Below are 26,322 nucleotides of genomic sequence, written 5' to 3' on the forward strand. Positions count from 1 at the left end.
CACAGTCCATTATGTCAGCAAAATGAGCTTTCCTAGCCCCGTCCAGCGTGCTTGTCTTCTGTCGTCGTTGAACCGATGGTAAAAGCAAGGCAAGCATTTTATTCAGAGATCGTTGCCTCACTAGTAGCAGCTCAGGGCTGCAGTCCAGCCCCAGGCCTCGGTGTATTTAGGGAGTGGAGCTGGATTTATAAATGTGTTTTGGAGGCTGGGACAACAGTGGGATGACACATAAGACGGTGGTGCCCACACGGTCCTTGAGCGATGTGCCCGCCAGGGAAGGAGGAGACCAGAGGCGTCAGGCCAGTCTCGGACACCTGGGGCTGACACCTCCCCAGGCTCTGAGCACCCGTCCTCCTGGCTTCATAAAGACTCCTCATGTGTCCTCCCCAGAACACACTCTCCATGCCTACACCAACGCTCAGTGTGCCTGGAGGTTCTCGCCCATCCCAGGGGCCCTGGAAGCAGGCCCAGCTGTGGACATCTGGGTTGCTCTTCAGTTGGAACATGGTATAGGTTAGAAAGGGAAATTTTCTGGCAGGGATGCTTGGGGATAAAGAATAGCCTAATTGTTCCCCACTCTGAGAGTAGGTGGAGCTGTGACAGAGAGCCAGTGAACCCATTTGGAACTTGTTCCTACAGGCGCCCTCCTTCCCTCTGCCCTCCCCTCTCCACTGCAGGAGCCACAATGTATCCCTGCACAGAGTTATGTTACTTCTGCTTTCAACTGCCTGAAGTGTCAGGAACACACTGAGAGTTGTAATTATGTATGGTATTGTTCTTACTGAGATGTTGTCCTTGAAAGTTTGGAAAAGGAAATAGATTTAGAATGTTTTCACAGCCAGAACTGGACTTTTGTCAGGTCTCTGGTGTTAGGATTCTTTCTGCATGCTAATGATCGGGTAGTACATGAATTTGAAGTTGGGACTTCGAATTAGTGTTTGGTCATAGACTTGTGTTACCTGAATAGCAGATTAATATGTAAGTAATGTAAAAATCAATGTGAATATACCTGCTTTGGTCAGAATACTAATGATCAAAAAGGCACAATAGCTTTTCCTCCCCGCCTCAACCAGGGCTTCACGTTTGGGAAAGCTGGGGAGATCCTCACTACCAGGCTTCGCTCGTTGGCGTTTAGAGCAATGCTAAGACAGGTAGGTGTGCGCACTGGAGAATGCCTTCTGTCCGGATTTCTTTCGCTCGAAGCCTGTTTCTATTGTTCTGGGTGTGCTGTAATTCACGTCTGTACCTGCCTGCCCCATCCATGCGTTCCTGCAGGGACTGGCCAGCAGCCGGCACACTGTCCTGTTCTTTGAACATCCTGTCCTGGTCTTTGAACATCCACAGTCTTCTCAGGGATCTCATGGGAGTAGGCTTGATCTAGGTAGCTTTGAGGGGTGATTTTGCCACAATTTCTATGCATGTGGATACTGTCATTTCAAGGACCTGTAGCTCTTCTCTGGATTCTATGCAGGCCCCAGCAAGGCATTTGAGACTCCAGGATATCGTTAAACAAAGGAAAAGGTGGTAGGTACTATTCATGATTGACTATGCTAACAATTTCCCCAAATGTTGGTAACTGTTTTGGTTTTGTCTTATTTGAGCTCTGTTTTCATATTAATTCCTTTGTTAATTCACTCAGTCATTACCAACCATGTACCAGTGTGCTGGTAGCTGGGACTATAAAATGCATTATCTACCCTATTGAGAAGTCCACAGTCTAGTGTGGGACATGTGGGAAAATGTGCAAATTTCAATTCTCTGTTTTTATAGAGGAGGCTTAAGAGAGGGCCAGAATATTACCTATGCCCTTGACAGGAGTTGATTATATTCCTGTTCACAAAAGAGCCCATAGCAGTTATCCTATTTTGGGCAGGTCTGAGTTTACAAACTTTTTTCCAGTATCTTTTAAGTGTTGCTAGGTAGGGAAAATTACTTTCTATGAAACTAAAGGTGCTATGGATGAGTAGCCTATAGTTAAAATCATTTTTAACATATACCTTTCAATTCTTGTTTTAAAAAAAAACAAAACACGGTGAGAACCTAGGGCTGATTGTCTCATGCCTAGATTTTCAAGAGTTGTGTTGAGCACAACTCCAGCCCCTTTATGATGGTCATGACCCCATCAGGGAGGAAGTGTCCGTAGTGTATGTTGTAAGGATTCGGTGACGGCCTGCCCACCTGTGCTCCCCACCTCAGGTGCAGCTGGTGTGAGCACAGCTGCAATCTAGAGAAGCCCTACCCCATCCTCCGGCCCCCAGCAGAGCAGTGTGGAGCCAGAGTCCTAGTGGACCCCAAGGGTGCCTGCTCGTGGCAGGGACCAGGGCTCTGCACTGCATGTCTCCTCTCCCCTAACTCCAGGGCCAAGTTAGGGGTGGATATTTCCAGCACCGAAGGTTGTGGAGGTTTCATCTACTTTTCTTTGTTTGTTTTAATTTCGAACTCATTTAAAGGTGTGTTTTGTGCCACAGGACATGAGCTGGTTTGATGATCATAAAAATAGTACTGGTGTGCTTTCTACAAGACTTGCAATGGATGCCTCCCAGGTCCAAGGAGTATGTAGACTTCGTTCTATTTTTCTTTAATTTTTTTTTTTTTTTTAAGATTATATTTATCCATTTGAGAGAGAGTCAGTAAGCCCCCGGGGTGGGGGGGAGCAGAGGGAGAAGGACAAGCAGACTCCCCGCTGAACTCTGAGCCCTCCAGCCACGGGGCTTGGGCTTGATCCCCAGCCCTGAGATCATGACCTGAGCCAAAATCAAGAGTCAGACGCTTTAACCAACTGAGCCACCCGGGTGCCCCTTCATTGTGGTTTTGAATTAACATAGAGCATAGCTGCATCAGTTAAGCTGCTTTCGGCTGCAAATGACAGAAAAACTCAAACTGACCTAAACATTAAGAGGAAGGCTGGACTTCAGGCTTGATTGATTCATTGACTCAAAAATGTCATGAAGGACACAAGTTTCCTGTGTGTGTGTGTGTGTGGCTCTGAGTGGCTTTGAGTCCTCCGAGGGGGCTTCATCCTAATGCTCCTTGCCTCGTGGCCACGGGATGGCTGCTGGCCGCAAATGGAACAGTCCAGTGAGGGAACACCCACCCGTACCTCAACCACAAACCACCACCTTCCCTTAAATCTAAGTTTTTGGCTACTTTGGGTCATCTGCCCAAGCCTCAGTGGCTTACTGTCTCTGGGGACAGCCGTGCTCTCCTTGGCTGAGGTCCCCAGCCTTGGAGCTGAGGGCTGTTACTTTGAAGCTGCCGGCTTCCACCCAAGCTGGAAGCAGAAGCGGTGGGAGAGTCACCCGCAGTGCCCAGTGCACCTGCCCTCCTTTTCTGAGCCCTACAAACAGTAATTCAGCTCCATGTGTGCTTGGTGGTGGATGGTCTCTTAGGATAGAAGCACTTTGTAGCAGATGGTCTCTTGGGGGTGTGTACCTTTCCCTCTTAGCCATGTGCAGCAAAGGGTTCTTAAAATGACCAGAGTATACTAGGGTTAGTTTTCTCTTTAAATGTTGCCTTTGTGCCAAAGTACTTGTGCCCCACATCCTCTCTCCAAGCTGCTGACCTGGTTTTGTAAGGCTGAATTGGTGTGGGCAGGCCAGGAATAAGAACTGCAGGGCATGAGCAAAGAAAAACCTGCAAAGCCTCATAAGGGAGGCACGGGTGTCTTGGGTTGACTGCAAGGAGAGGGAGCAAACGTAAGCCGGGCCCACAGCCCTCTCCTCCTGGCCGGGAAGCCTCAGACTGCAGCTTATGCATTTGCAACTTAAAACACATCTCCCCCTTTGCTTTTGCTCTTGCAGGCCACTGGGATGAGGTTGGCGTTAATTGCACAGAACACGGCTAACCTTGGAACTGGCATCATCATATCCTTTATCTATGGCTGGCAGTTGACCCTACTGCTTTTATCAGTTGTTCCCATTATTGCTGTATCAGGAATCGTTGAAATGAAAATGTTGGCTGGAAATGCCAAAAGAGATAAAAAAGAACTGGAGACTGCTGGAAAGGTGGGTCAAATAAGGCTTCAGTGAGTATAAGTAGTGTTTTTAGACATGTGTTTTAGTTGATTTCGTCCAAAATGCATGTTTGGATAACTAAATGTGCTCCCTGCAGCTGACAACTGTCGCCGCTGCATGGAATATTTACTGTAATATTAATGCCGGTAACTTGATGATGGGATAATTAATGGAAGGCTCTTAGCCTGTCAAACAGCACTTTATGTGTGGTTTTTAGAATTTCTGAATATCCGAAGTACATTTTACCTTTCACTTAATAGCCCAGTGTCATTGTTGAGACAAATGTCACCCCTCTGTTACATGAGGAGTCCTTAGGGCAGAGACTATAAGTGAATCGTTTAATTGCTGGTACTTGGGAGATCATTCCTTCCTTCTTGGCTGTGATTTCTACAATTATGGTGGGTAGCCGCCAGATGACAGTAAATGCTTTGATTTGTGGCTCCAAACTGTCGTGGCAATTGGGCAAACATTTACTTGGGCCTTCCTCTGTGCCCTTTATTGTGTTAAGTACATGCACCAGCTCATTACACCCTCACCTAATCCCATGAGGCAGCTATTACTGTTATCCCAACTTTATAGATGAGGAACTTGAGGAACTAGGTAAAGGCATGGCCGGGATTCAAGTTCTGGTTTGATTTCAAAGCTCTTGACTCTGCAGTCTCTTCATGTGTATTGAAATGTATCTAAATCTACATAGAAACATTTTATTTACATGTACATGCATTTAGCTATTTAAACTACTGGCCAGGAGGGGCGCCTGGGTGGTTCAGTCGTTAAGCGTCTGCCTTCCGCTCAGGTCATGATCCCAGGGTCCTGGGATCGAGCCCCACATCGGGCTCCCTCCTCAGCAGGAAGCCTGCTTCTCCCTCTCCTGCTCCCCCTGCTTGTGTTCCCTCTCTCGCTGTGTCTCTCTCTGTCAAATAAAGAAATAAAATCTTTAAAAAATAAACTGGCCAGGAATATTTTTACCTGTGTCAATAGTATCCTTTATTGACACATTAGGAGAGGGAGCAGACAGCGATAAAAATTGGGATAGAGTTTCTGCAGCACCACACGAGACAAAGCTCTTTCGCACATGAGGGCAACCGGCCTTCGCTATGGTTATGTGAGGTGGGGCAGGTAGGAGGGCCCCCGCACACGGAGGAGGGCATTCAGAGGTTCCGTGACTTGCTCCAGATGTGTGTCCTGTCAGGAGTGAGATGAAAATTCCACCCAAGCATGTTTGCACTAAGCAAGTTATGTCCAGTGAAGCCATTTCCCCTGGTCTTCTAACCCACATCAGCCGCAGTGCGGTGTTGGTGTCCCCCCCCCCCCCCCCCCACGGTCCCCCGCTCACTCCTGGTGTGCAGCTCGCATCCCCCCCTTAGAGCCAGAAGCCTGTAGACCACTTCGTGGTTCTGGGACTTGAGAAGCCCTGGGTGTTCATAGGGCTTGAAGACCCTCTTGGCTGCTGGCTGTGTGTAATTGAGGGCATCGTTTCCTGGTCTTCTATTTGACACAACTAACTGCTGAAAAAATACTTTGGTTTTTATTTCCTTTCTCCCCGAACCGTGGTCCTTCCACATTTCAGAAGGGAGAACTGTCAGTAGATAGAGTGAAGATCGCGTTTGCTTAGACCAGTTATATGAAAAAAAAAATCTTGAATCTAGTTAAGATTAAAGAAGGCTAATAACACTGAAAGGTATCAGAATTTTGGCTGCAGTAGGGCAGTTAGTAATGAGCTTACGGCAAATGAAACATAGCGCCTTGGATTATTAGTCTTGGTCTTGCTAGTCATGGTGTGGGATACTGAAGAAGATCCCCAACTTCTCTGGTCCTCCCTTCACCCTTGAATGAAATGGGAACCTGTATCAGATAATGTCCCGTGTTCCTCCCGGCTAATACTCTCATTCTAGGAATCAGAATAACTCAGAGTGACCAAAATTATTTTTAATAGCCACTTAAACCTAATAAGGCTTTTTTAAAAATACAGTGTGAGAGATGAGAAATTTTAGATGTTAATTGTTAGCAATCAATCATAATTCAATTTTGTTTACTCAGTCAACTCTTGATAGAACACAGAATGAGGGTTAGAAAGAAGGTCCTGGAATTCTCCCACCCCCATCACTGTCCTATGTTTTTTGTTCTTGTTTTCAAAAAGAAAACTCTTACTAACCCGGGTGCAGATAAATCATGGTTAAATTACATCAGGATTTGGGATACGTTCCCATTTTCATTTTTCATAAAGGGCTTGGTAATGAGGGTGTTGACTCCCTGGCTGGTAAGGAGGTAGGGAGAGTCTGCATTTAACCCTCTTGACTCAGGCCCTGCCTCATGACTGAGATTACAGCCCTGCCAAACCAGGACTAGGCCTCAGAGCAATTAATCCATGACCAGAAAATCACGAATTGAGTGTGAAGTCATTAACAACTAGCTTCTCCTTATATACATTACAAAGAGGGGGAAGCAGAAAAGCATAAAGGGTTAAGAACAGGACTTGGCGTCAGATAGCCTGATACAGAATCCTTGCCTACTTATTAACTCTAGGGCTTGAGGCAAGTCATTTGACTTATCGGTGTCTCAGTTCCTTCAGCTGTGACAAGAGGATATTGTTGACCTCACAGGGTTGTGTGAGGTGAAGTGGGAGTCTGTCAGTGAAGCGAAGTACCACCACCCGGCACAGAATAAAAACTCACCAGTGTGCCCCAGTCCGGCCATCATTGCTGCAAGATTTTTCATTTCTAACTAAAGAGAGAAGGTTAGTCAGCCTGAGGTAGCAAATATCTTGCCTTCACTTGGTTGCAGAAGAACTGAGGTAAAAAGTCTGAAAGCAGAGCAAACAAAAACGTAAAACTAAAATCTGATGCTCTTTGTGGTCATGGATTTAGATAAGTCAGCTGCAGAACTAGGCTTTAACCTTCATAGCTAAGTCACAGACTATTAACATGAATCCGAGGTGGTTTGGCCGGAACAGTCAGAGAACTGCTCTGGCTGGTTTGGGTAAAAGGGATTTGAGGTAAGGACGCCCAGAACTGCAGGGAATCCAGATGGAGGGTGTTCCTGTAAAGTCGCAGGCTCTCAGAGCCACACGCTCCCCCTGTTGGAGTCTCTCTACACCTTTGTTCCATTCTGCACCTGCTAAGGATTCAGACCAGCTGCCTCCACATGCCCAGTGGCGCTCCCCAAATGGAGAGCTTCCTCTCGGGATCCACACAATCTCTCCGTTCCAGCTGTGGCCTCCATCCAAGTCCAGGAAGTGGATGAGTCCGGTGTCCATCCCTGGTTTAAGTGGGGACTGAAGGCAGGGTCATGTTGTTTATAGTTGGGATCTTCATTCTAGCTGTGACTGACTGGTCTCTAAGGAGGGATACATGCATGGGGGAAATGACTGGCACCTCCAATGGGTCCTTAGAAATCACGTAGCCTAATGCCCTCTTTTAGGACCCTACCCTGTGAAGACAGCAAAGCCACCAAAGGCTGTGACAAAAGCCAGTAATTAAAGTAACTGACTGGTGGCTGGGCTGGGAATAAAATCCAGTTTCTGGTGTCCAGACCTCCATGCTTGGTCTCAGCTTGTCAGTCTCCCCGGGCATATGAAGACTCGCCTACCATATCTGGTACAACCAGATTTGCTTTTAAGATGGGCGGTTCTGTCATAGAGCTCATCTTGAAGAACACGTTATGCCTTTGCTTTCAAAATTGAAGGAATTAAAAACCTGTCAACATAACCTTCAGGATTCCTCCAAAGTTTGTAATTTTCATTATCCAAGAGTAAAACCCCACTTCTAATCAAGATCTGTTCTACGTTACAGATTGCAACAGAAGCAATAGAAAATATTAGGACAGTTGTGTCCTTAACCCAGGAAAGAAAATTTGAATCGATGTATGTTGAAAAATTATATGGAGCTTACAGGTAATGAACATAAATGATTTTTGCTAAGAACCCAGTGCTTTCCTGAGGCTTAAAAATTGTTCCCAGAAGATAATAAAACTGCTCAAAAAAAAAAAAAAGCCTGAAAGGATGACATTTTTTCAATAGCTCACTGAGAATAAGTAGCTTTTTGATGCAACTGGGGTATAGGATTGGATTTTTACATCTTTTTTTAAATTTAATTTAATTTAATTTTATTATGTTAGTCACCATACATCATTAGTTTTTGATGTAGTGTTCCATGATTCATTGTTTGCGTATAACACCCAGTGCTCCATGCAGAATGTGCCCTCCTTAATACCTATCACCAGGCTAACCCATCCCCCCACTCCCCTCCCCTCTAAAACCCTCACTCTGTTTCTCAGAGTCCATAGTCTCTCATGGTTCGTGTCCCACACCAATTTCCCCCCTTCATTTTTCCCTTCCTTCTCCTAATGTCCTCCATGCTATTCCTTATGTTCCATAAATAAGTGAAACCATATGATAATTGACTTTCTCTGCTTGACTTATTTCACTTATAATCTCCTCCAGTCCCATCCATGTTGATGTAAAAGTTGGGTATTCATCCTTTCTGATGGCTGAGTAATACTCCATTGTATATATGGACCACATCTTCTTTATCCATTCATCTGTTGAAGGGCATCTGGGCTCTTTCCACAGTTTGGCTATTGCGGACATTGCTGCTATGAACATTGGGGTGCATATGGCCCTTCTTTTCACTACCTCTATGTCTTTGTGGTAAATACCCAGGAGTGCAATTGCTGGGTCATAGGGTAGCTCTATTTTTAATTTTTTGAGGCACATCCACACGGTTTTCCAAAGTGGCTGTACCAACTTGTGTTCCCACCAACAGTGTAAGAGGGTTCCCCTTTCTCCACAACCTCTCCAACATTTGTTGTTTCTTACCTTGTCAATTTTTGCCATTCTAACTGGTATAAGGTGGTATCTCATTGTGGTTTTGATTTGAATTTCCCTGATGGCTAATGATGATGAACATTTTTTCATGTGTCTGTTAGCCATTTGTATGTCTTCTTTGGAGAAGTGTCTGTTCATGTCTTCTGCCCATTTTTTGACTTATTTGTTTTTTGGGTGTTGAGTTTGAGAAGTTCTTTATAGATCTTGGAAATCAGCGCTTTGTCTGTAGTGTCATTTGCAAATATCTTCTCCCATTCTGTGGGTTGCCTCTTTGTTTTGTTGACTGTTTCCTTTGCTGTGCAGAAGCTTTTTATCTTGATGAAGTCCCAAAAGTTCATTTTTGCTTTTGCTTCACTAGCCTTTGGAGATATATCTTGAAAGAAGTTGCTGTGGCCGATGTCAAAGAGGTTACTGCCTACGTTCTCCTCTAGGATTTTGATGGATTCCTGTCTCACATTGAGGTCTTTCATCCACTTTGAGTTTATCTTTGTGTATGGTGTTAGAGGATGGTCGAGTTTCATTCTTCTCTATATAGCTGTCCAATTTTCCCAGCACCATTTATTGAAGAGACTTTTTTCTATTGCATATTCTTTCCTGCTTTGTCGAAGATTATTTGACCATAGAGTTGAGGGTCCATATCTGGGCTCTCTCTTCTGTTCCATTGATCTATGTGTCTGTTTTTGTGCCAGTACCATGCTGTCTTGGTGATCACTGCTTTGTAATATAGCTTGAAATCGGGCAACGTGATGCCCCTCAGCTTTGTTTTTCTTTTTCAACATTTCCTTGGCGATTCGGGGTCTTTTCTGATTCCATACAAATTTTAGGATTATTTATTCCAACACTTTGAAAAATGTCATTGGAATTTTGATCGGGATGGCGTTGAAGGTATAGATTGTTCTGGGTAGCATAGACCTTTTTAAATGTTTATTCTTCCGATCCATGCACATGGAATGTTTTTCCATCTTTTTTGTCTTCATCAATTTCTTTCATGAGTATTCTGTAGTTCCTAGAGTATAGATCCTTTACCTCTTTGGTTAGCTTTATTCCGAGGTATCTTATGGTTTTTGGTGCTATTATAAATGGAATTGTTTCTCTAATTTCTCTTGCTACAGTTGCATTGTTAGTGTATAAGAAAGCAACTGATTTCTGTGCATTGATTTTGTATCCTGCCACATTACTGAATTGCTGTATGAGTCCTAATAATTTGGGGGTGGAGTCTTTTGGATTTTCCACATAAAGTATCATGTCATCTGCGAAGAGAGAGAGTTTGACTTCTTCTTTGCTAATTTGAATACCTTTTATTTGTTTTTGTTGTCTGATTGCTGTTGCTAGGACTTCTAGTACTATGTTGAACAATAGTGGCGAGAGTGGGCATCCTTGATGTGTTCTGATCTTAAGGGAAAGGCTCTCAGCTTTTCCCCATTGAGGATGATATTCGCTGTGGGTTTTTCACAGATGGATTTTATGAACTAAAGGAATATTCTCTCTATCCCTATACTCTGAAGAGTTTTAATCAGGAAAGGATGCTGTATTTTGTCAAATGCTTTTTCTGCATCAACTGAGAGAACCATATTGTTCTTCTCTCTCTTATTATTAATGTGTTCTATCACATTGATTGATTTGTGAATGTTGAACCACCCTTGTCTCCCAGGGATAAATTCACTTGGTCGTGTTGAATGATCCTTTTAATGTATTGTTGGATCCTATTAGCTAGGATTTTGTTGAGAATTTTGGAATCCATATTCATCAGGGATATCAGTCTGAAATTCTCCTTTCTGATGGGGTCTTTGCCTGGTTTGGGGATTAAGGTAATGCCTCATAGGATGAATCTGGAAACTTTCCTTCTGTTTCTATTTTTTGAAACAGCTTCAGGAGAAGACTTGGTATTATTTCTTCTTTGAATGTTTGTTAGAATTCCCCAGGGAATCCATCAGGCCCTGGACTTTTGTTTTTTGGGAGGTTTTTTATCACTGCTTCAATCTCGTTACTGGTTATTGGCCTATTCAGGTTGTCAATTTCTTCCTGTTTCAGTCTTGGCAGTTTATAGGTTTCCAGGAAGGCATCCATTTCTTCCAGGTTGCTTAATTTATTGGCATATAGGGGCACCTGGGTGGCTCAGTCGTTAAGCGTCTGCCTTCGGCTCAGGTCATGATCCCGGGGTTCTGGGATCGAGCCCCGCATCAGGCTCCCTGCTTGGCAGGAAGCCTGCTTCTCCCTCTCCCACTCCCCCTGCTTGTGTTCATGCTCTGTGTCTCTCTCTGTCAAATAAATAAATAAAATATTTTTTAAAAAATTTATTGGCATATAGTTGTGATAATAATTTCTAATAATTGTTTCTATTTCCTTGGTGTTAGTTGTGATCACTCCCCTTTCAGTCATAATTTTATTAATTTAGGTCCTTTCTCTTTTCTTTTGGATAAGTCTGACCAGTGGTTTATCAATCTTATTAATTCTTTCAAAGAACCAGCTTCTAGTTTCATTGATCTGATCTACTGTTTCTAATTCATTGATCTCTGCTCTAATCTTAGTTATTTCTCTTCTAATGCATGGCTTAGGCATCGTTTGTTGCTTTTTCTTGAGTTCTTTAAGGTGTAGAGTTAGTTGGTGAATTCAGGATTTTTCTGTTTTTTTTGAGTGAGGCTTGGATGGCTATGTATTTCCCCCTTAGGACTGCATTTGCAGTGTCCCATAGGTTTTGGACTGATGTGTTTTTGTTCTCATTGGTTTCCATGAATTGTTTAAGTTCTTCTTTGATTTCCTGGTTGACCCAAACATTCTTGAGCAGAGTGGTCTTTAGCTTCCTAGTGTTTGAATTTCTTCCAATTTTTTTCTTGTGATTGAGTTCCAGTTTTAAAGTATGATGGTCTGAGAATATGCAGGGAATAATCTCAATCCTTTGGTATTGGTTGAGACCTGATTTGTGACCCAGTATGGAAAAAGTTCCCTGTGCTCTTGAGAAGAATGAGTATTCTTTTGCTTTAGGGTGGAATGTTCTGTCCATCTGGTCCAGTGTGTCCTTCAAAGCTCTTTTTTATATGTTGATTTTCTGCTTAGATGATCTGTCTATTGATGAGAGTGGAGTATTGAGGTCTCCTACAATTAACGTATTATTATCAATATGACCCTTTATTTTGGCTAACAGTTGGCTTATGTAGATGGCTGCTCCCATGTTGGGAGCGTAGATATTTACAATTGTTAGATCTTCTTGTTGCATAGACCCTTTAAGAATGATACAGTGTCCTTCTGTGTCTCTAACTACAGTCTTTAGCTTAAAATCAAATTTGTCTGATATAAGAATTGCTACCCCAGCTTTCTTTTGAGGTCTGTTGGCATGGAAGATGGATCTCCATCCCTTCACTTTCAGTCTGGATGTATCTTTAGGTTCAAAATGAGTCTCTTGTAGACAGCATATGGACGGGTCCTGTCTTTTTATCCAATCTGCAACCCTGTGCCGTTTTATGGGAGCATTTAGGCCATTCACGTTGAGAGTGATTATTGGAAGATATGAATTTATTGTCATCATGTTGCATGTGAAGACCTTGTTTCTATAGATTGTCTCTGTAAATTTCTGTTCTACATCACTCTTGGGGTCTTTATCCTTTTATAGAACTTCCCTTAATATTTCTTGCAGGGCCAGCTTAATGGTCACATATTCTTTCAGTTTCTGCTGGTCTTGGAAGCTCTGCATCACTCCATCCATTCTAAATGACAGCCTTGCCAGATAAAGTATTCTTGGCTGTATGTTCTTCTCATTTAGTACCCTGAATATGTCTTGCCAGGCCTTTCTGGCTTGCCATGTCTCTGTGGATAGGTCTGACGTTATTCTGATGTTCCTCCCTCTGTACGTAAGGAGTCTCTTCCCCCTAACTGCCCTTAAGATGGTTTCCTTGGTTCTAAGATTTGCAAGTTTTACTATTACATGCCGGGGTGTTGGCCTGTTTTCCTTGATTTTGGGAGCAGTCTTCTCTGCCTCTAAGACACGAATGTTTGTTTCATTCCCCAGATTAGGGAAGTTCTCAGCTACGATTTGCTCAAATATATCTTCTAGTCCTCTCTCTCTCTCCACCCCCTCAGGGATCCCAATAATTCTGACATTGGAATGTTTCATGGTGTCACTTATTTCTCTGATTCTATTTTCATGGATTTTGTGTTGTTTCTCCCTGGCCTCCTCTTTATCCTTCTTTTCTATCAATTGGTCTTCTAGATCACTAATTCATTCTTCTGCCCCATTTACCCTAGCTGTTAGATTATCTAGGTTAGATTGGATCTCATTGATAGCATTTTTAAGTTCTGCCAGTTCAGCTTTCATTTCTGCCCTTAGAAACTCTATGTTGCTATTAATCGATTTCTCCATTCTAGCTATCGTCTTCACAACTGCTACCCTGAATTCCATTTTCAACATCTTGGTTATATCTGTATCCATTGTAAATCTGTGGCAGAAGTCATAGTCTCTGAGTCTTTCCTATTTTGGGGGTTCCTCCTCCTAGTCATTCTGTTGCGGGGTGGTTGAGGGAATGTACAGCGTCTAAATTATTGACCACAACCCAAGCAAGATGCACCTGTTTTATAGGGACCTTAGGGTGGTTGGCCTCTTGTTCTCCTAGCCTGTCTTCTGGGGGAGGGGCCTGCTATGCTGTTACTCAGGCAACCCTGTTTGGGCAGAGTTGCCCTGCCCCTTGTGGCAGGGGGGGCTCAGTGAAAACCGGTTTTTTGGGGGCTTTTGTTCTCTGGCGGCTTTCTCTGGCGGCTTTCCACATCTCTTCTCAGAGTCAGAGCAGAAGAGATCTTTTCCAACCCTCTGCCTCAGAGCAGAGAGATCGCAGTCCGTTCTTCAGTGAGCTCTCCAGGCCACATTCCCTTTGCTTCTGTCCGTGCTGCTATAAACTGCAGTGTCCTGGGTTGTGCGCCCCTCAGCAGTGCTCCCAGTCCTCACCTCCAGGTCGGGGCACGTCTCTGCCCTTTTTACTTTTAAAACTGCCAGCTGCCCCCAGTTCGCTCGCATGGCCCTGCTGCTCCAGGTTTCAGTCCGGGGGGCTGCCTTAAAGTCCTTTCCCTGTTGCTGCTGGTCTGTGAGTCTGTGCCCCGTCCCCATCGCGGGAGGCTAGTGTTCACCAGTGGTGTAGGATCACCACAGCTCCCTCCCCCTTCCGTTTATCTTCCAATATCTGCCCACAGAATCATGGCTCCCCACTTCATAGCTCGAAACCAGCCAACTGCGATACTCTCTGGAGATCCAGATCTATCTTCTTACATCACAGGCTGATTTTGTGGGTGTTCAGAGTGGTCTGGTAGATATCCAGCTCAATTCCGGGGACTGGTTGGAATAGGATCCTCTACTCCTCTGCCATCTTTTCCTCCCCCGAGATTCTTACATCTCTTGTGAACAGAGGAGGGTCTCCGAGACTGAACAGGCACAGAGGACTGTGCCAGTGTGTGCTCCTCGGTGCAGGCAGCGTCAACAGCCTCTCTGGGTGATGCAGAAGTATTGCAGGGAATTCTTCACGCTCGCATTTTCTTGGAATTGTGTAGACTGAACTAAGGATGAGACTTAGTATTTGGCTAGAGTATCCCATTTTTTCTCTGGATGAGGACCAGATCCAACCTCCTCATGAAACCCATGCCTAGTCTATTTCACTGGTTCATAATTGAGCAATTGAAGAAACTCCCAGCAGCATGATTGGCTACTTGCTTCCAACCGGGGCCTGTTCTTATAAATGAATATATTTTAACACTAACAAAACTGAACACCACTTAGACTACAACTTTGCAGACTAGAACAGTAGCTTGAATGCTTACAAATTTGAGAAGGGAGAAGTGAGATTTTCATTTTATTCCATCTCCTTAGTTACATATACTTCATGAAAGTACATTTTTCTCTCCATTTGATGTAAGTATATATGTAACATGTAAATATATATGTGCCGTTACCTAAGACTTATGGTTAATTTGAACTTCAAGGGACTTAAGAGCTAATTTTTAATTTGATTATAATTCAAAGATGGAAGAGTACTGCAAATTAATAATTTTAAGTAATGTAAGACCATTCTCACAGCATGTAAATTAAAATATCCAAATCAGTAATAGTTTGAATTTTTCCAGAGTCTTTCCAAATGCCTTCCTTCTAATCTGGGAGTAAATAAATCACTGTTCTCTTGGAGGATGTACAATACAAAGTATAGTAAAGGAGCTATACTAATAAAGGATAGCATGTGGTCTAATTAGAAAATAGTGCAAAACGAACTGTATTGGGACTGGTGGGATCTAGCTCAGGGAAGAACTTCTCATGCATGTCTGTATGTACCTCAGTGACCCTGCTTTTCTGAATCTGAAACATAAATTGTGACATGAGACTATAACTAGTCACAGAAGACAAGATAATACCTAAGAAATCACATTCAGACAATTCAAACTTTAGTCCTCACTTTGACAGCCTCCATATTTTTTTATTCAACAGTCTTATATCATAGGGGTTGAATTTCTGATTGACTAGATATTAACATGTAATAATATCAGCAACTATCAATTGAAAAATCAATATGAGGTACTATGCTAGACATTTATATTGTTTCTTTAGTTCTCAATTCTGCATCATATTGGTTATCCCCATTATATAAATCAGAAAACTGATACATAGAGAAGTTGTCATGTACTCTAACAGAAGGGGAGGCAGAATATATAGCCAGGTCCACCACACTTAGAAGCTGTGCTAAGAGAGGCCAAATTGATGATTATGAATATGCTAATTTGCCTTTCAGGAATTCTGTGCAGAAGGCACACATCTATGGAATCACTTTTAGTATTTCACAAGCATTTATGTATTTTTCCTATGCTGGTTGTTTTCGATTTGGTGCCTACCTCATTGTGAATGGACATATGCGCTTTAGAGATGTTATTCTGTAAGTAACTTTAAAAATAAAAGATTCTATGTGGTTTTAGTAGGTCTGTGCAAAATTGGAGAGTGGGGGGGAACTCACTTGTTCTAAAATGAAGTCAGAGTTGAATCTACCACAGAAATTTGATCTTAATAATACTACAAGTACAGTTGAATCATCCAAGTGGACTAAAATTAACCAAGTTCATAAAAAAGATCATAAACCAGAATTGTAGTAATGCATAGAACTCCAGTCAGGAGGATAGCAAACTTTCTCACTGTACAGTGTAGGCTGAAATAAATCATAATGAGAAAACTGCTTGTTACCTTGGACTCAAACCAGAGGGTTAAATATACTGTTGATCTGCAACCACAAGATGGTGTTGATAAAGGGATGGGAATGCTTGACTGAACTCTGGCAAAGGCCTCTTGCCCTGACTGGGCCTGAGATGACCCTGCCAACATCTGGCCTTAGTAGCCTCTCCTTTTTTCTTGGCTTCCAAGGCTAACCAGCGGTCTAATTGATGCAGTCGTCTTTTCAAAATATGTTAACTACATTCAATTAGGTTGTGTTTTTGTCTTGCCGAAGGGAAGCCATTCTTTTTAAGACCGCTTGGCATATTTCTGCTCTGGTGGAATGATTTTAAAGTAGTCATGGACAGCCTCTTTTTTGAACGGGGGGAGGACAAGGAAAGTGTTTTCATCCAAAATGAAAATAAGTGTGGAAAAAGTATATATAATCTTTATATCATTCAATATCCCAGCAGGAAACAAATATCCCTTCGGATGGGGTAACTAAGGAGAGTGCTAAAGGTCTGTTTACAAAAGTGTGAGAAGTGTTAAGGTGAGCAGTTCCCAGCTACGAACCGCTAAGACCCTCAGCCTAAAGGGCAAGAGGAAGGAAGGATTTTCAGAACTCAGCATAGGGGGCTTCTGTGGTCCTTGGGGGAGGGCCACCAACCACACAATCTAACAAGAAAGAAGCCAACAAATGCCCTCACCTCCTGCTAGTGCCTATCATTGCCAAGCCCCTTCAGAAGCCAGGGGACAAGAAAAACTTTCTGATGCAGTCCAGGAAGGTCAGCCTCTCAGGCAGGGAGTGGGATGGGACAAGACAGAGGTGGGGAGGGAGCAGAGAGTGGTTTCGGAGGGATGAATGGCAATATCCGGCTCTGGGCATTACAACTTAGAGTACTTTTATTGTCTAGAAGAGCATCACTGAGGAAATGGACCCTGCTTTTTTTGGTTTTTATTTCTACCATTAAAAAATTAAGTTCTAGATAATTGGAAGACAACTTTTTAGTCTTTTATGTTAAATTTCGATGATAGGCTATATAAGAAAGTTAGGCAGCAACATCTGGGTTGTTCATCACTATTTTAAAATTTAATTTTTGGTAACCAACCTTAACCAAGTATTTAAGGGAGAGCCTTACTATACCCATCATTCCTGCCCCCCTTCCCCCATACTTAAAACACATTTCAATATCTTAGATTTAGAAGTTTGGGAAATGAAACATTCCTTTAAGTTCTCCAGTATTAACTAGATAAAAAATTTCCTCCCCTCCCCTTGTTCTCGGAGAGCTCAGGTGTCAGGAGTAAATAGCCTCCTGGAGATGTAGATCTCAGAATCTGAAGCCCTTCCTAAAAGATGTTACAATCTCTTTCCAGTCTTCAAAGAGCATATCACTGGAAAACAGAACTTTAGCTGAGGACGAATGTTTTTCTCAGGGTAGCGCCAATCGTTCCCGTAATCGTAAGAGAAAAACGAGTTGTAGTAAAGGCGCCTTTTCCCTAAGCAGTTTCTGTAACCGCAGCGTGCGGTACTGCGTGCGTGGGAACACAGAAGAAACCACGGACTGGCAGTCAGGGCCAGCGATGCGGTAGGAAGCGTCACTCCTTGTCCGACACTGACGAGGGCCTTCCAGCACTCTGTGCTTCAGTCCCCTCAAGTCCAGAGAGGATAGAACCAGTCACTAAAATTGCTGGAGGTCACAAGTCAGTTACCAGCCACCTCGCGAAAGAGAAGAACTGTGGAAAGTTACGGGAACTCTGGCCTCTCCTCTAGGTTTCTTTGGTTAATGGGATTTCATGGAAATGTGTGTAGTGGTTTTGGCAGGGGGTCGGTGGAGGGGTGCCTGTGGGAGTAGAGAACGTGGACACTGGTAAGCGGTTCGTATTTGGACTTTGGAACTCACAGAGCTAATTATAGAAGCTAAGTTGTTAATTCCTCTACTTCTGTCCAGGGTGTTCTCAGCAATTGTGTTCGGCGCAGTGGCTCTAGGACACGCCAGCTCCTTTGCTCCAGACTATGCTAAAGCCAAGCTGTCGGCAGCCCACTTATTCATGCTGCTGGAGAGACTGCCTCTGATTGACAGCTACAGTGAAGAAGGCCTGAGGCCTGTGAGTTCTCTGCCGCCTGATGAATGCTTGGTTAATTTTTCCTCAAGGTTTGCTATCTGCTACGTGATCACCACAGGAAAAATTTGTCATGATTACACTAACCTATATTTAGCTTACTCTGTGATATTTATAGGCCTAATATTTGGCCAACGTTCTTAACATTTTAAAATTTCATAGGGGGGTGGGGGGTGGACACCTGGGTAGCTCAGGGGGTTAAGCGTCTGCCTTCGGCTCAGGTCATGATCCTGGAGCCCCAGGATCAAGCCCCGAGTCAGGCTCCCTGCTCAACAGGGAGTCTGCTTCTCCCTCTCCTGCTCCCCTGGCTTGTGCTTTCTCTCTGTCAAATAAATAAATAAATTAAATAAATAAATATAAATAAATATAAATATAAATATAAATATAAATATAAATAAATAAATCTTAAAAAAATAAAATATCATAGGGGGTTTCAAGGATTCTGAAGTTGAGCACATCAAAAGTAAAGAAGGAGGTATGTGGCTGGCTCAGTCAGTTGAACATGTGACTCTTGATCTTGGGTCATGAGTTCAAGCCCACGTTGGGCATAAAGTTTATTACTTAAATTTTTTTTAATTTAAAACTAAAACCACCTGTATTGAATGAAAATCATAATAATAAACTTTTTTAAAAGATTTTATTTATTTGACAGAGAGAGAGCACAAGCAGGGGGAGTGGCAGGCAGAGGGAGAGGGAGAAGCAGGCTCCCCGTTGAGCAGGGAGCCCGACACGGGGCTCGATCCCAGGACCCTGGGACCATGACCTGAGCGGAAGGCAGATGCTTAACGACTGAGCCACCCAGGCACCCCCGTAATAATAAACTTCAAGAAAAGTTAAAAAAAAAAAATCCAGATGTACTAGAACTGAGTAATTTCCATGAAAAATGTTAATTATTGCTGCATGAAGGCATATGCATGTCACTCTGTATGTAAAGGCAAATAGCAATGTGGCTTTAATCACATTTTTTAATGACCAAGTTATAAATGGTAAGAAAGCTACTTTATTCACATTAAGAGTAATAATCCTATACTGTCTCCAAAGTTAACTCAAATTTAGATCTGAGCATACTTTGTATGACACAAGCTGCTGCCCGTATTAATGCACGAGCAGTGGTATACGTAGACAGTTTTTCTGGGACTTTATCATGGATTTCGTGTGCTGAGAAAATTCCTGTGCCCTGTGAATGAGCTAAAGAGGTGGCCAGGGTTTGAGATAAGGGCTGTCCACTGAGACCTCAGGTAGACGCTGCACCAGATTCCCAAGCCTTTGAGCCTTGGGCCACTGGCTTCACTCTAGCCTCAGAACCATCACTTGGGAAATCTAAATATTTGTCTAAAAGACCGGAAATTGAGTTTGGATAACAACACTCTGTAATGTGATTCTGTCTGGTCTAAATTTTACCCCCATCTCCCATCTTCATTTTATATAACAACAGCTTGCTTTCAGTAGTAACTCGTGCCGACACTTAGACTGAATGTGAATTTTATGTTCCTCTCCTACGGTATTTGGTCAAGTTTCTGTGAAATCCTTCTCATTCCAATAATTATCAGACTAATAATAGCAACATTAAACTTTGTTTTAGGATAAATTTGAAGGAAACGTGACATTTAATGAGGTCGTGTTCAACTATCCCACTCGGCCAGACATCCCCGTGCTTCAGGGGCTGAGCCTCGAGGTGAAGAAGGGCCAGACGCTGGCTCTGGTGGGTAGCAGCGGCTGTGGGAAGAGCACGGTGGTCCAGCTCCTGGAGCGGTTCTATGACCCAGTGGCTGGTACTGTGGTGAGCACGCTTTAAGTTAGTCACCTGATACAAGATTTTATTTCAAATGGCTAATAAACCAATATTCTTCTAAGAGGAAAAAAACTGGACAAATAAAGGCCTATAATCCTAGTTGATGCAATGACCACATTCTAAAAAAAAACCAAACTGGTACCCATACTCAGGCAAATTTATGGGGACAAGAAGGTAGAGCATCCGGAGTTTAGTATAGTTTCGAAAATACCAAATATGAAGCTAACCTCTGCCCTGCCCTGGGCCTTTTGAGCCAGCCTGATCCTCCTAAATATTCACTTCCTGGTTTGTAAAGGTGAGCCACAAACTCTGGCCAGAATTCTAGGCAGACACCCAAGACAGGCTAGTACCTTCTTACTCCCTCCTACCTCCTTCTGCCCTGTCTCTCAAACACGGAACTCAAGGCTTTTTGACTTTGACCCTCATCTCCAGCCCTTTCATACTTAGCTTTCATCAGTGATTTTCTAGTACCTAGATTCTGGCTCTCTGCCATGAGTGAACTCTTGGCTTTTACTGATAATACCTGCATCTCCCATTACCTTGGGATGGCACCCACTGACCAAGCCCTCGGAGTCCATTCCCATTTAGATGGTCACCAAAGTGTTAAACCTTGTGTAGTTTGCTCTTTTCAGGAAATCGTATGCTTCCACTATTAAAACTACTCTGCAGGTATTAATACAGGCAAACCAGCTTGACAACACGATGTGCTGATACCATGGTAGAATTTCTTTCTTTACTGAGAGATCAAGACTAACCGAACTTGTTTTTATTCCTTCACCCAGAAGGAAGCTGCGTTCTCAGTTGATATATCACAAGACTCCTCTAGAAGCAACATGTCTCCTGCTTAAAGCAAACAAAAAAAATAAAAACACCACCACCAAAACTGTTCCCAAAGACACTGTCCTTTGAGCTTGTTCACTTTCCATTGAATTCTTGTCCTCAGTGCTGTCAAAAAGAGAAATGGGAGAAGCTTAAGGCTGGTATTTCTCAGGGGAAAGAGTGGTAGAGGTAGGGTTGGAAGTAACCAGCTTGGAGAGTCTGGGGCGATACTACTGATGAGCTTTTTTATCTGGCTGCCTGGAGGTGGGGAATAAAGTCAAGTTGAAATGTTGGAGTCATTCTGGGAACAGCAGATACGAGTAGGACACCTAATTGCAGACTTAGAGGCAAGATGGTATAATTACCTGGCGGAGGGTAAATAAGGACAAAGAGGAATGTGGAAAGACAGGGCCAAATGGGCTATCATTTCACCAGTGAGATGAAGAAAGGATGGCCTAATCACTATAAAAATCATTTTTTTGGCCTCCAGCACTGTAAGTGCTTAGAGGCTGTGAGCCTTGGTATTTCCCAAACCAATGATGCCCACATGTCACGATCCTCCAAATGGTTAATCTGTTAATTTATGATTTAGGGCTTTTTTTTTTTTTCTTCTCTTTTTAAGCCCTCTTATAGTTTGTGGACTTTGGTTTTCAGCTCCTAGATGGTCAAGAAGCAAAGAAACTTAACATCCAGTGGCTCAGAGCCCACCTTGGAATTGTGTCCCAGGAGCCCGTCCTGTTTGACTGCAGCATTGCTGAGAATATTGCCTACGGAGACAACAGCCGGGCTGTATCACAGGATGAAATTGTGAATGCAGCCAAAGCAGCCAACATACACCCCTTCATTGAGACCTTACCCCATGTAAGTTAACTGGTAATTTCTTAGGATGAAATCACAATGAACTACAAACTCTTTTCATTCTGAAAACCGTTCCCGAAGTTATACACAAACAAAATCTTACAAGAAAACTTTTCTATGTAGTAGCACTAGGGCCTTGAACAACACACTGAACTGCATGATAGCAAGTTTCCTTATCGGCAAATGAGATTATCAGGTGTCGGGTCTAGATCTGATAAATGTAGTGAGAGGCAAATGAAGTGGTATTGATTGTAGGCACCATATCTCTGGTTGCAAACTGGTGGTTGTGGGCTGCATTCAGATAGCAGTCGTGTTTGATCTATCCCTTATAGTACTTGGATTTTTAATTATTTTTATTTTGAGATATACATTCACATGCAGTTGTAAGGAACAGAGATTTTATGTACTCTTTTTTTTTTTTTTTTAAAGATTTTATTTATTTATTTGAGAGAGAGAGAATGAGAGACAGAGAGCACGAGAGGGAAGAGGGCAGAGGGAGAAGCAGACCCCCTGCTGAGCAGGGAGCCCGATGTGGGACTCGATCCCGGGACTCCAGGATCATGACCTGAGCCGAAGGCAGTCGCTTAACCAACTGAGCCACCCAGGCGCCCCGATTTTATGTACTCTTTACCTAGTTTCCTCCAGTGACATCTTGTCAAAACTGTAATACAGTATCCCCACCAGGATATTGATATTGATCTAATCCACTGATCTTATTCGGACCTCCAGTTTTCCTTGTAATCATTTGCATCTGTATTTAGTTCAGTGCAGCGTTATTCCATGTGTAGACTCACGTATCCACCACCGGTCGCGATACAGAACATTTCCTTGTTAGCAGTGCAAAAGTAAAATTAAATCATCCATCCAATACACTGAATGCTGACTCTGTGCCAGGCCCCATTTTGCAACGGTGTAAACAATTGTGATAGACCACTGCTGCCTTATTGGAACTTAGAACAATCTGATTAATACTCCCAAGGTTGTATTCTGAGTGTTTCTCCAAGGCAATAAAAATATCTCCCATCAGGTCCTCTACACAAGGTTGTTCTTTGGGTTAGTCTATGAGCTTATGAGATGGAATTTACTTAGCACTTACCAAGCTCATTGTAAATAAATATAATTCTTATTAAAAAAAAATAGAGAACATTTCCATCACCACTCCGATCCCTCATGATGCCCTGTTAGAGTCACAACCCCCCCTTCCCTTTTGTCCTCACACCACCCAACCTCTGGCAACCACTAACTGTTCTCCATTTCAGTAATTTTTTACTTTAAAAATGTCATTAAGCACACATACAATATATAACCTTTTGAGGTTAGCTTTTTCCACTCAGCATAATTCCCTGAAGTTCTTGTATCTATAGTTCATTCTTTACTTCTTCAGTGGCATTCTTTTTAGTAGGATGATTAGGATTGTAGGATAGATATGGATTGTACCACAGTTTGGTTAACCATTCACCTGTTGAAGTGTATCTCGGTGGATTCTAGGTTCTGGCTATTAAAAGTAAAGCTGCTGTAAATATTTGTGTACAGGTTTTAGTGTGAACCTGAGTTGTTATTTCTCTGGGATAAATGCCCACAAGTTCAATTGCTGGCCATATGGTAATTGCATGGTTAGCTCTCTAAGAAACTGCCAACCTGGTTTCCAGAGTGGCTGTGCCATGTTACCTTCCTACCAGTAAGTATGAATGAAATTTTCTCTGCCTCTTTCCCAGCATTTGCTGTTGTAATTCTGATAGATTGCAGGTAAAGCTCATTGTGGTGGATTTCCTAATGGCAAATGATGTTGACTTTATTTTTTTTATTAGCGCGGGGAGGGGCAGAGGGAGAAAGAATTTTAAGTAGGGTCCATGTCCTGTGTGGAGTCTGATGCAGGGATCAATCTTATGCCCCTGAGATCACAATCTGAGCCGAAATCCAGACTCAGATGCTTAACTGACTGAGCCACCCAGGAGCTCCGGGACATCTTTTTATATACTTGCCACCTGTATTTCCTTTTTGGTGAAATGCCTTGTTTTTTTGCCCATTTTCTAATTTTCTTTAAATGTTGAGTTTTGAGAGAAATTTATATATATCTGTCCTTTGTCAGATATATAGTTTATAAATACTTTGTCCCAGTCGATAGCTTGTTTTTTTCATCCTTTAACAGGGTCATATGCAGAGCCAAACTTTTTAATTTTGATAAGGTCCAATATAATAATTTTTCCTTTTGCGATTGTGCTTTTGGTATCAAATATAAGAACTCTTGCCTAGCCTAGGCCTTCTAGGTCCTAAAGAATTTCTCCATTTTTTTTTCTTTAAGTTTTTATGATTTTACATTGTAGTCCATAATCCATTCTAAGTTCATTTCTGTATAAGGTTTTTCTTTCATGTTCCATGTTCTTCCTTTGGAGAGGACATATACTCTCCCGTTACGGTCCCCAGCGCTCCCGTTAGCTTGTTATAGCTGCTCGGTCTGTAGCCAAAGTGCAGTGACGTCAATATGGATTTGAAAAGTAAGGAAAAGTGCAGTGAAACAATTTTCTTCAGTAATGGGTAAAGGTGAGTACTCCTGCAAAGAGGATTTGAAGCCACTAAAAGCGATGGCAGGGATCATTAATCTTGTGGTATTGATCTAGCTTCGTATTCTGCTGTAATGAGCAATCACACTTAAAAACTTTCAAACCCTAGGGACACCAGGGTGGCGCAGTCAGTTAAGCGTCCGACTCTTGGTTTCTGCTCAGGTCATGATCTCAGGGTTGTGGGATGGAGCTCCATGTTGGGCTCCCTGCTCCGTGCACAGCCTGCTTGAGATTCTCTCTGTTCCTCTCCCTCTGCCCCTCCTGCTTGTGCGCGCTCTCTCTCTCTCAAAGAAATAAATCTTCAATGAAGAACAAACCTTTCAAACCCCCCTCCATGTTAGTTAGCCTTACCCTTAACAGGTAGTCACTGACTTCAAGTATAGGATTTGATTAATAGAAAAACTTTGCTGATACTGGACTTCAGGAAATTAATTCACATTACTACATAAGCGCTGCAGTACTTCTTTGGCTCTTTATTCATTCTACACTTTTTCAGCCTAGAATGTTCTTTCTCATGATCCAGCATCCCAACTTATGTACAAAACTATCTTTCCTTCATGCATCTCTCCTTTCTGTTCCTACCTTATCTCCATAATTTTTATTCGCTTCTTCTGATCTTTCATAGCATGTTGCATATACCTCTCATTTGGTACATACTGGACTTTATACTGAATGCTGTACACCCAGTTTTGTCATCGCATTATAAATTCCTTCAGGGTAGGAATTTTTGTATTTCTCGAAGTTTTTGGTATAAGAGAACAAACTAGGCTCCATGTGGGTCATATGAATATTTCACATTAAATATTTCTATTTAATCTTTTTAGGACTCCAAACACATAAGATCAATTGGCATTATGAGAATGGTAGGAATTCAGTGCTCAAGTTTCTGTTGCAGAAGACCACTAAGAACTAAAGTAACTAGTTTTCTAGTTTGACTCTGAAAATGAATATTCTCTTAAGTGGGAAAAATACTAAATGGATCACTATGTAGCTGTTATAGCAACTTTTGTTTATAAATGTGTTTTCCTGTGTAAGTAGAACTATCAAATATTAAGTACAAGTTTATGCAGTATATCATTAGTAATTTTTTGGGTTAGGACTTGATTAACTTTACTAATGGCTAACTTGCAGAAATATGAAACAAGAGTGGGAGATAAGGGAACTCAGCTCTCAGGAGGTCAAAAACAAAGGATTGCTATTGCTCGAGCCCTCATCAGACAACCTCAAATCCTATTGTTGGATGAAGCTACATCAGCTCTGGATACTGAAAGTGAAAAGGTGGGGCCTCTCTGCTCACGTTCCATTTAATTTGTACAATAGAAGTTTTTTGGTCATGAAGAGGATAGAAATTTACTGGTTATATTTTGAAGTTAAAAAAACCTTACTCCTTCCAGTAGTTTCCAAATTTTATAAAATGATCTTAATTTCATAAGCCAAAAAAAAAAGCATTCAGAAGAAAAAAGCTGCATACCTCACATTTTTAGCACCTTAATCATGAAAAACTAGAAGATAAAATAATACAAGGGAACTAGTAAGATACATTCATGGACAGAAAATTTAGATACTTGTGATTTAGTGTGAGAATTCGCTTTTAGACTAAAAAGGAACTAGACTATAATGCCATTTATGTAAAAATACACATGCCTAATAAAAGGTAACATTTTGCTGTGATGGTAAAGGTTTAAGACTTCTGTTCTGATTCACCATTAGATTGTCCAAGAAGCCCTGGACAAAGCCAGAGAAGGCCGCACCTGCATTGTGATCGCTCACCGCCTGTCCACCATCCAGAACGCAGACTTAATAGTGGTGGTTCAAAACGGCAAGGTCAAGGAGCATGGCACGCATCAACAGCTGCTGGCTCAGAAAGGCATCTATTTTTCCATGGTCAGTGTCCAGGCTGGGACACAGAACTTATGAACTCTTGTTAGATCTTAAATTCAAATTAAAACTTTTTCTGACTTAAACTAGAAATCTTTTACAAATCATAAAATACAGGTATATCTTATTCCATATCAATTTAGAACATCCCATTTGGTGTTGATATGATAGCATCTGAAATGTAAGAGTAAAAAGTGGTAACCTGTCTTGAGTTATAAAAACAGCAGCCTAGCTCTTGAGTTACCAGAAACATACAGAGAAAGCAAAGTTCAGATACATAAACTTGTAGA

The 26,322-nt window shown here is 42.3% G+C and overlaps 1 protein-coding gene across 1 annotated transcript in view; it reads left to right on the forward strand.

Annotated features, from left to right (window-relative positions):
- ABCB4 (ATP binding cassette subfamily B member 4) overlaps positions 1–26,106 on the forward strand; it is a 71,831-nt gene extending 45,725 nt beyond the window's left edge. The window contains exons 19-28 of the mRNA XM_032402255.1: positions 1,074–1,151; positions 2,469–2,552; positions 3,801–4,004; positions 7,805–7,905; positions 15,594–15,734; positions 17,953–18,109; positions 19,707–19,904; positions 21,390–21,596; positions 25,286–25,432; positions 25,865–26,106. Of these exons, the coding sequence (XP_032258146.1) occupies positions 1,074–1,151; positions 2,469–2,552; positions 3,801–4,004; positions 7,805–7,905; positions 15,594–15,734; positions 17,953–18,109; positions 19,707–19,904; positions 21,390–21,596; positions 25,286–25,432; positions 25,865–26,071 (1,524 nt within the window). The 3' untranslated portion in view covers positions 26,072–26,106. The remainder of the gene's footprint in view (positions 1–1,073; positions 1,152–2,468; positions 2,553–3,800; positions 4,005–7,804; positions 7,906–15,593; positions 15,735–17,952; positions 18,110–19,706; positions 19,905–21,389; positions 21,597–25,285; positions 25,433–25,864) is intronic.
- Positions 26,107–26,322: the final 216 nt, after the last annotated feature.

The sequence above is a fragment of the Phoca vitulina genome, unplaced genomic scaffold (genome assembly GCF_004348235.1).
Source record: "Phoca vitulina isolate PV1807 unplaced genomic scaffold, GSC_HSeal_1.0 scaffold4, whole genome shotgun sequence".
Lineage (NCBI taxonomy): Eukaryota > Metazoa > Chordata > Mammalia > Carnivora > Phocidae > Phoca > Phoca vitulina.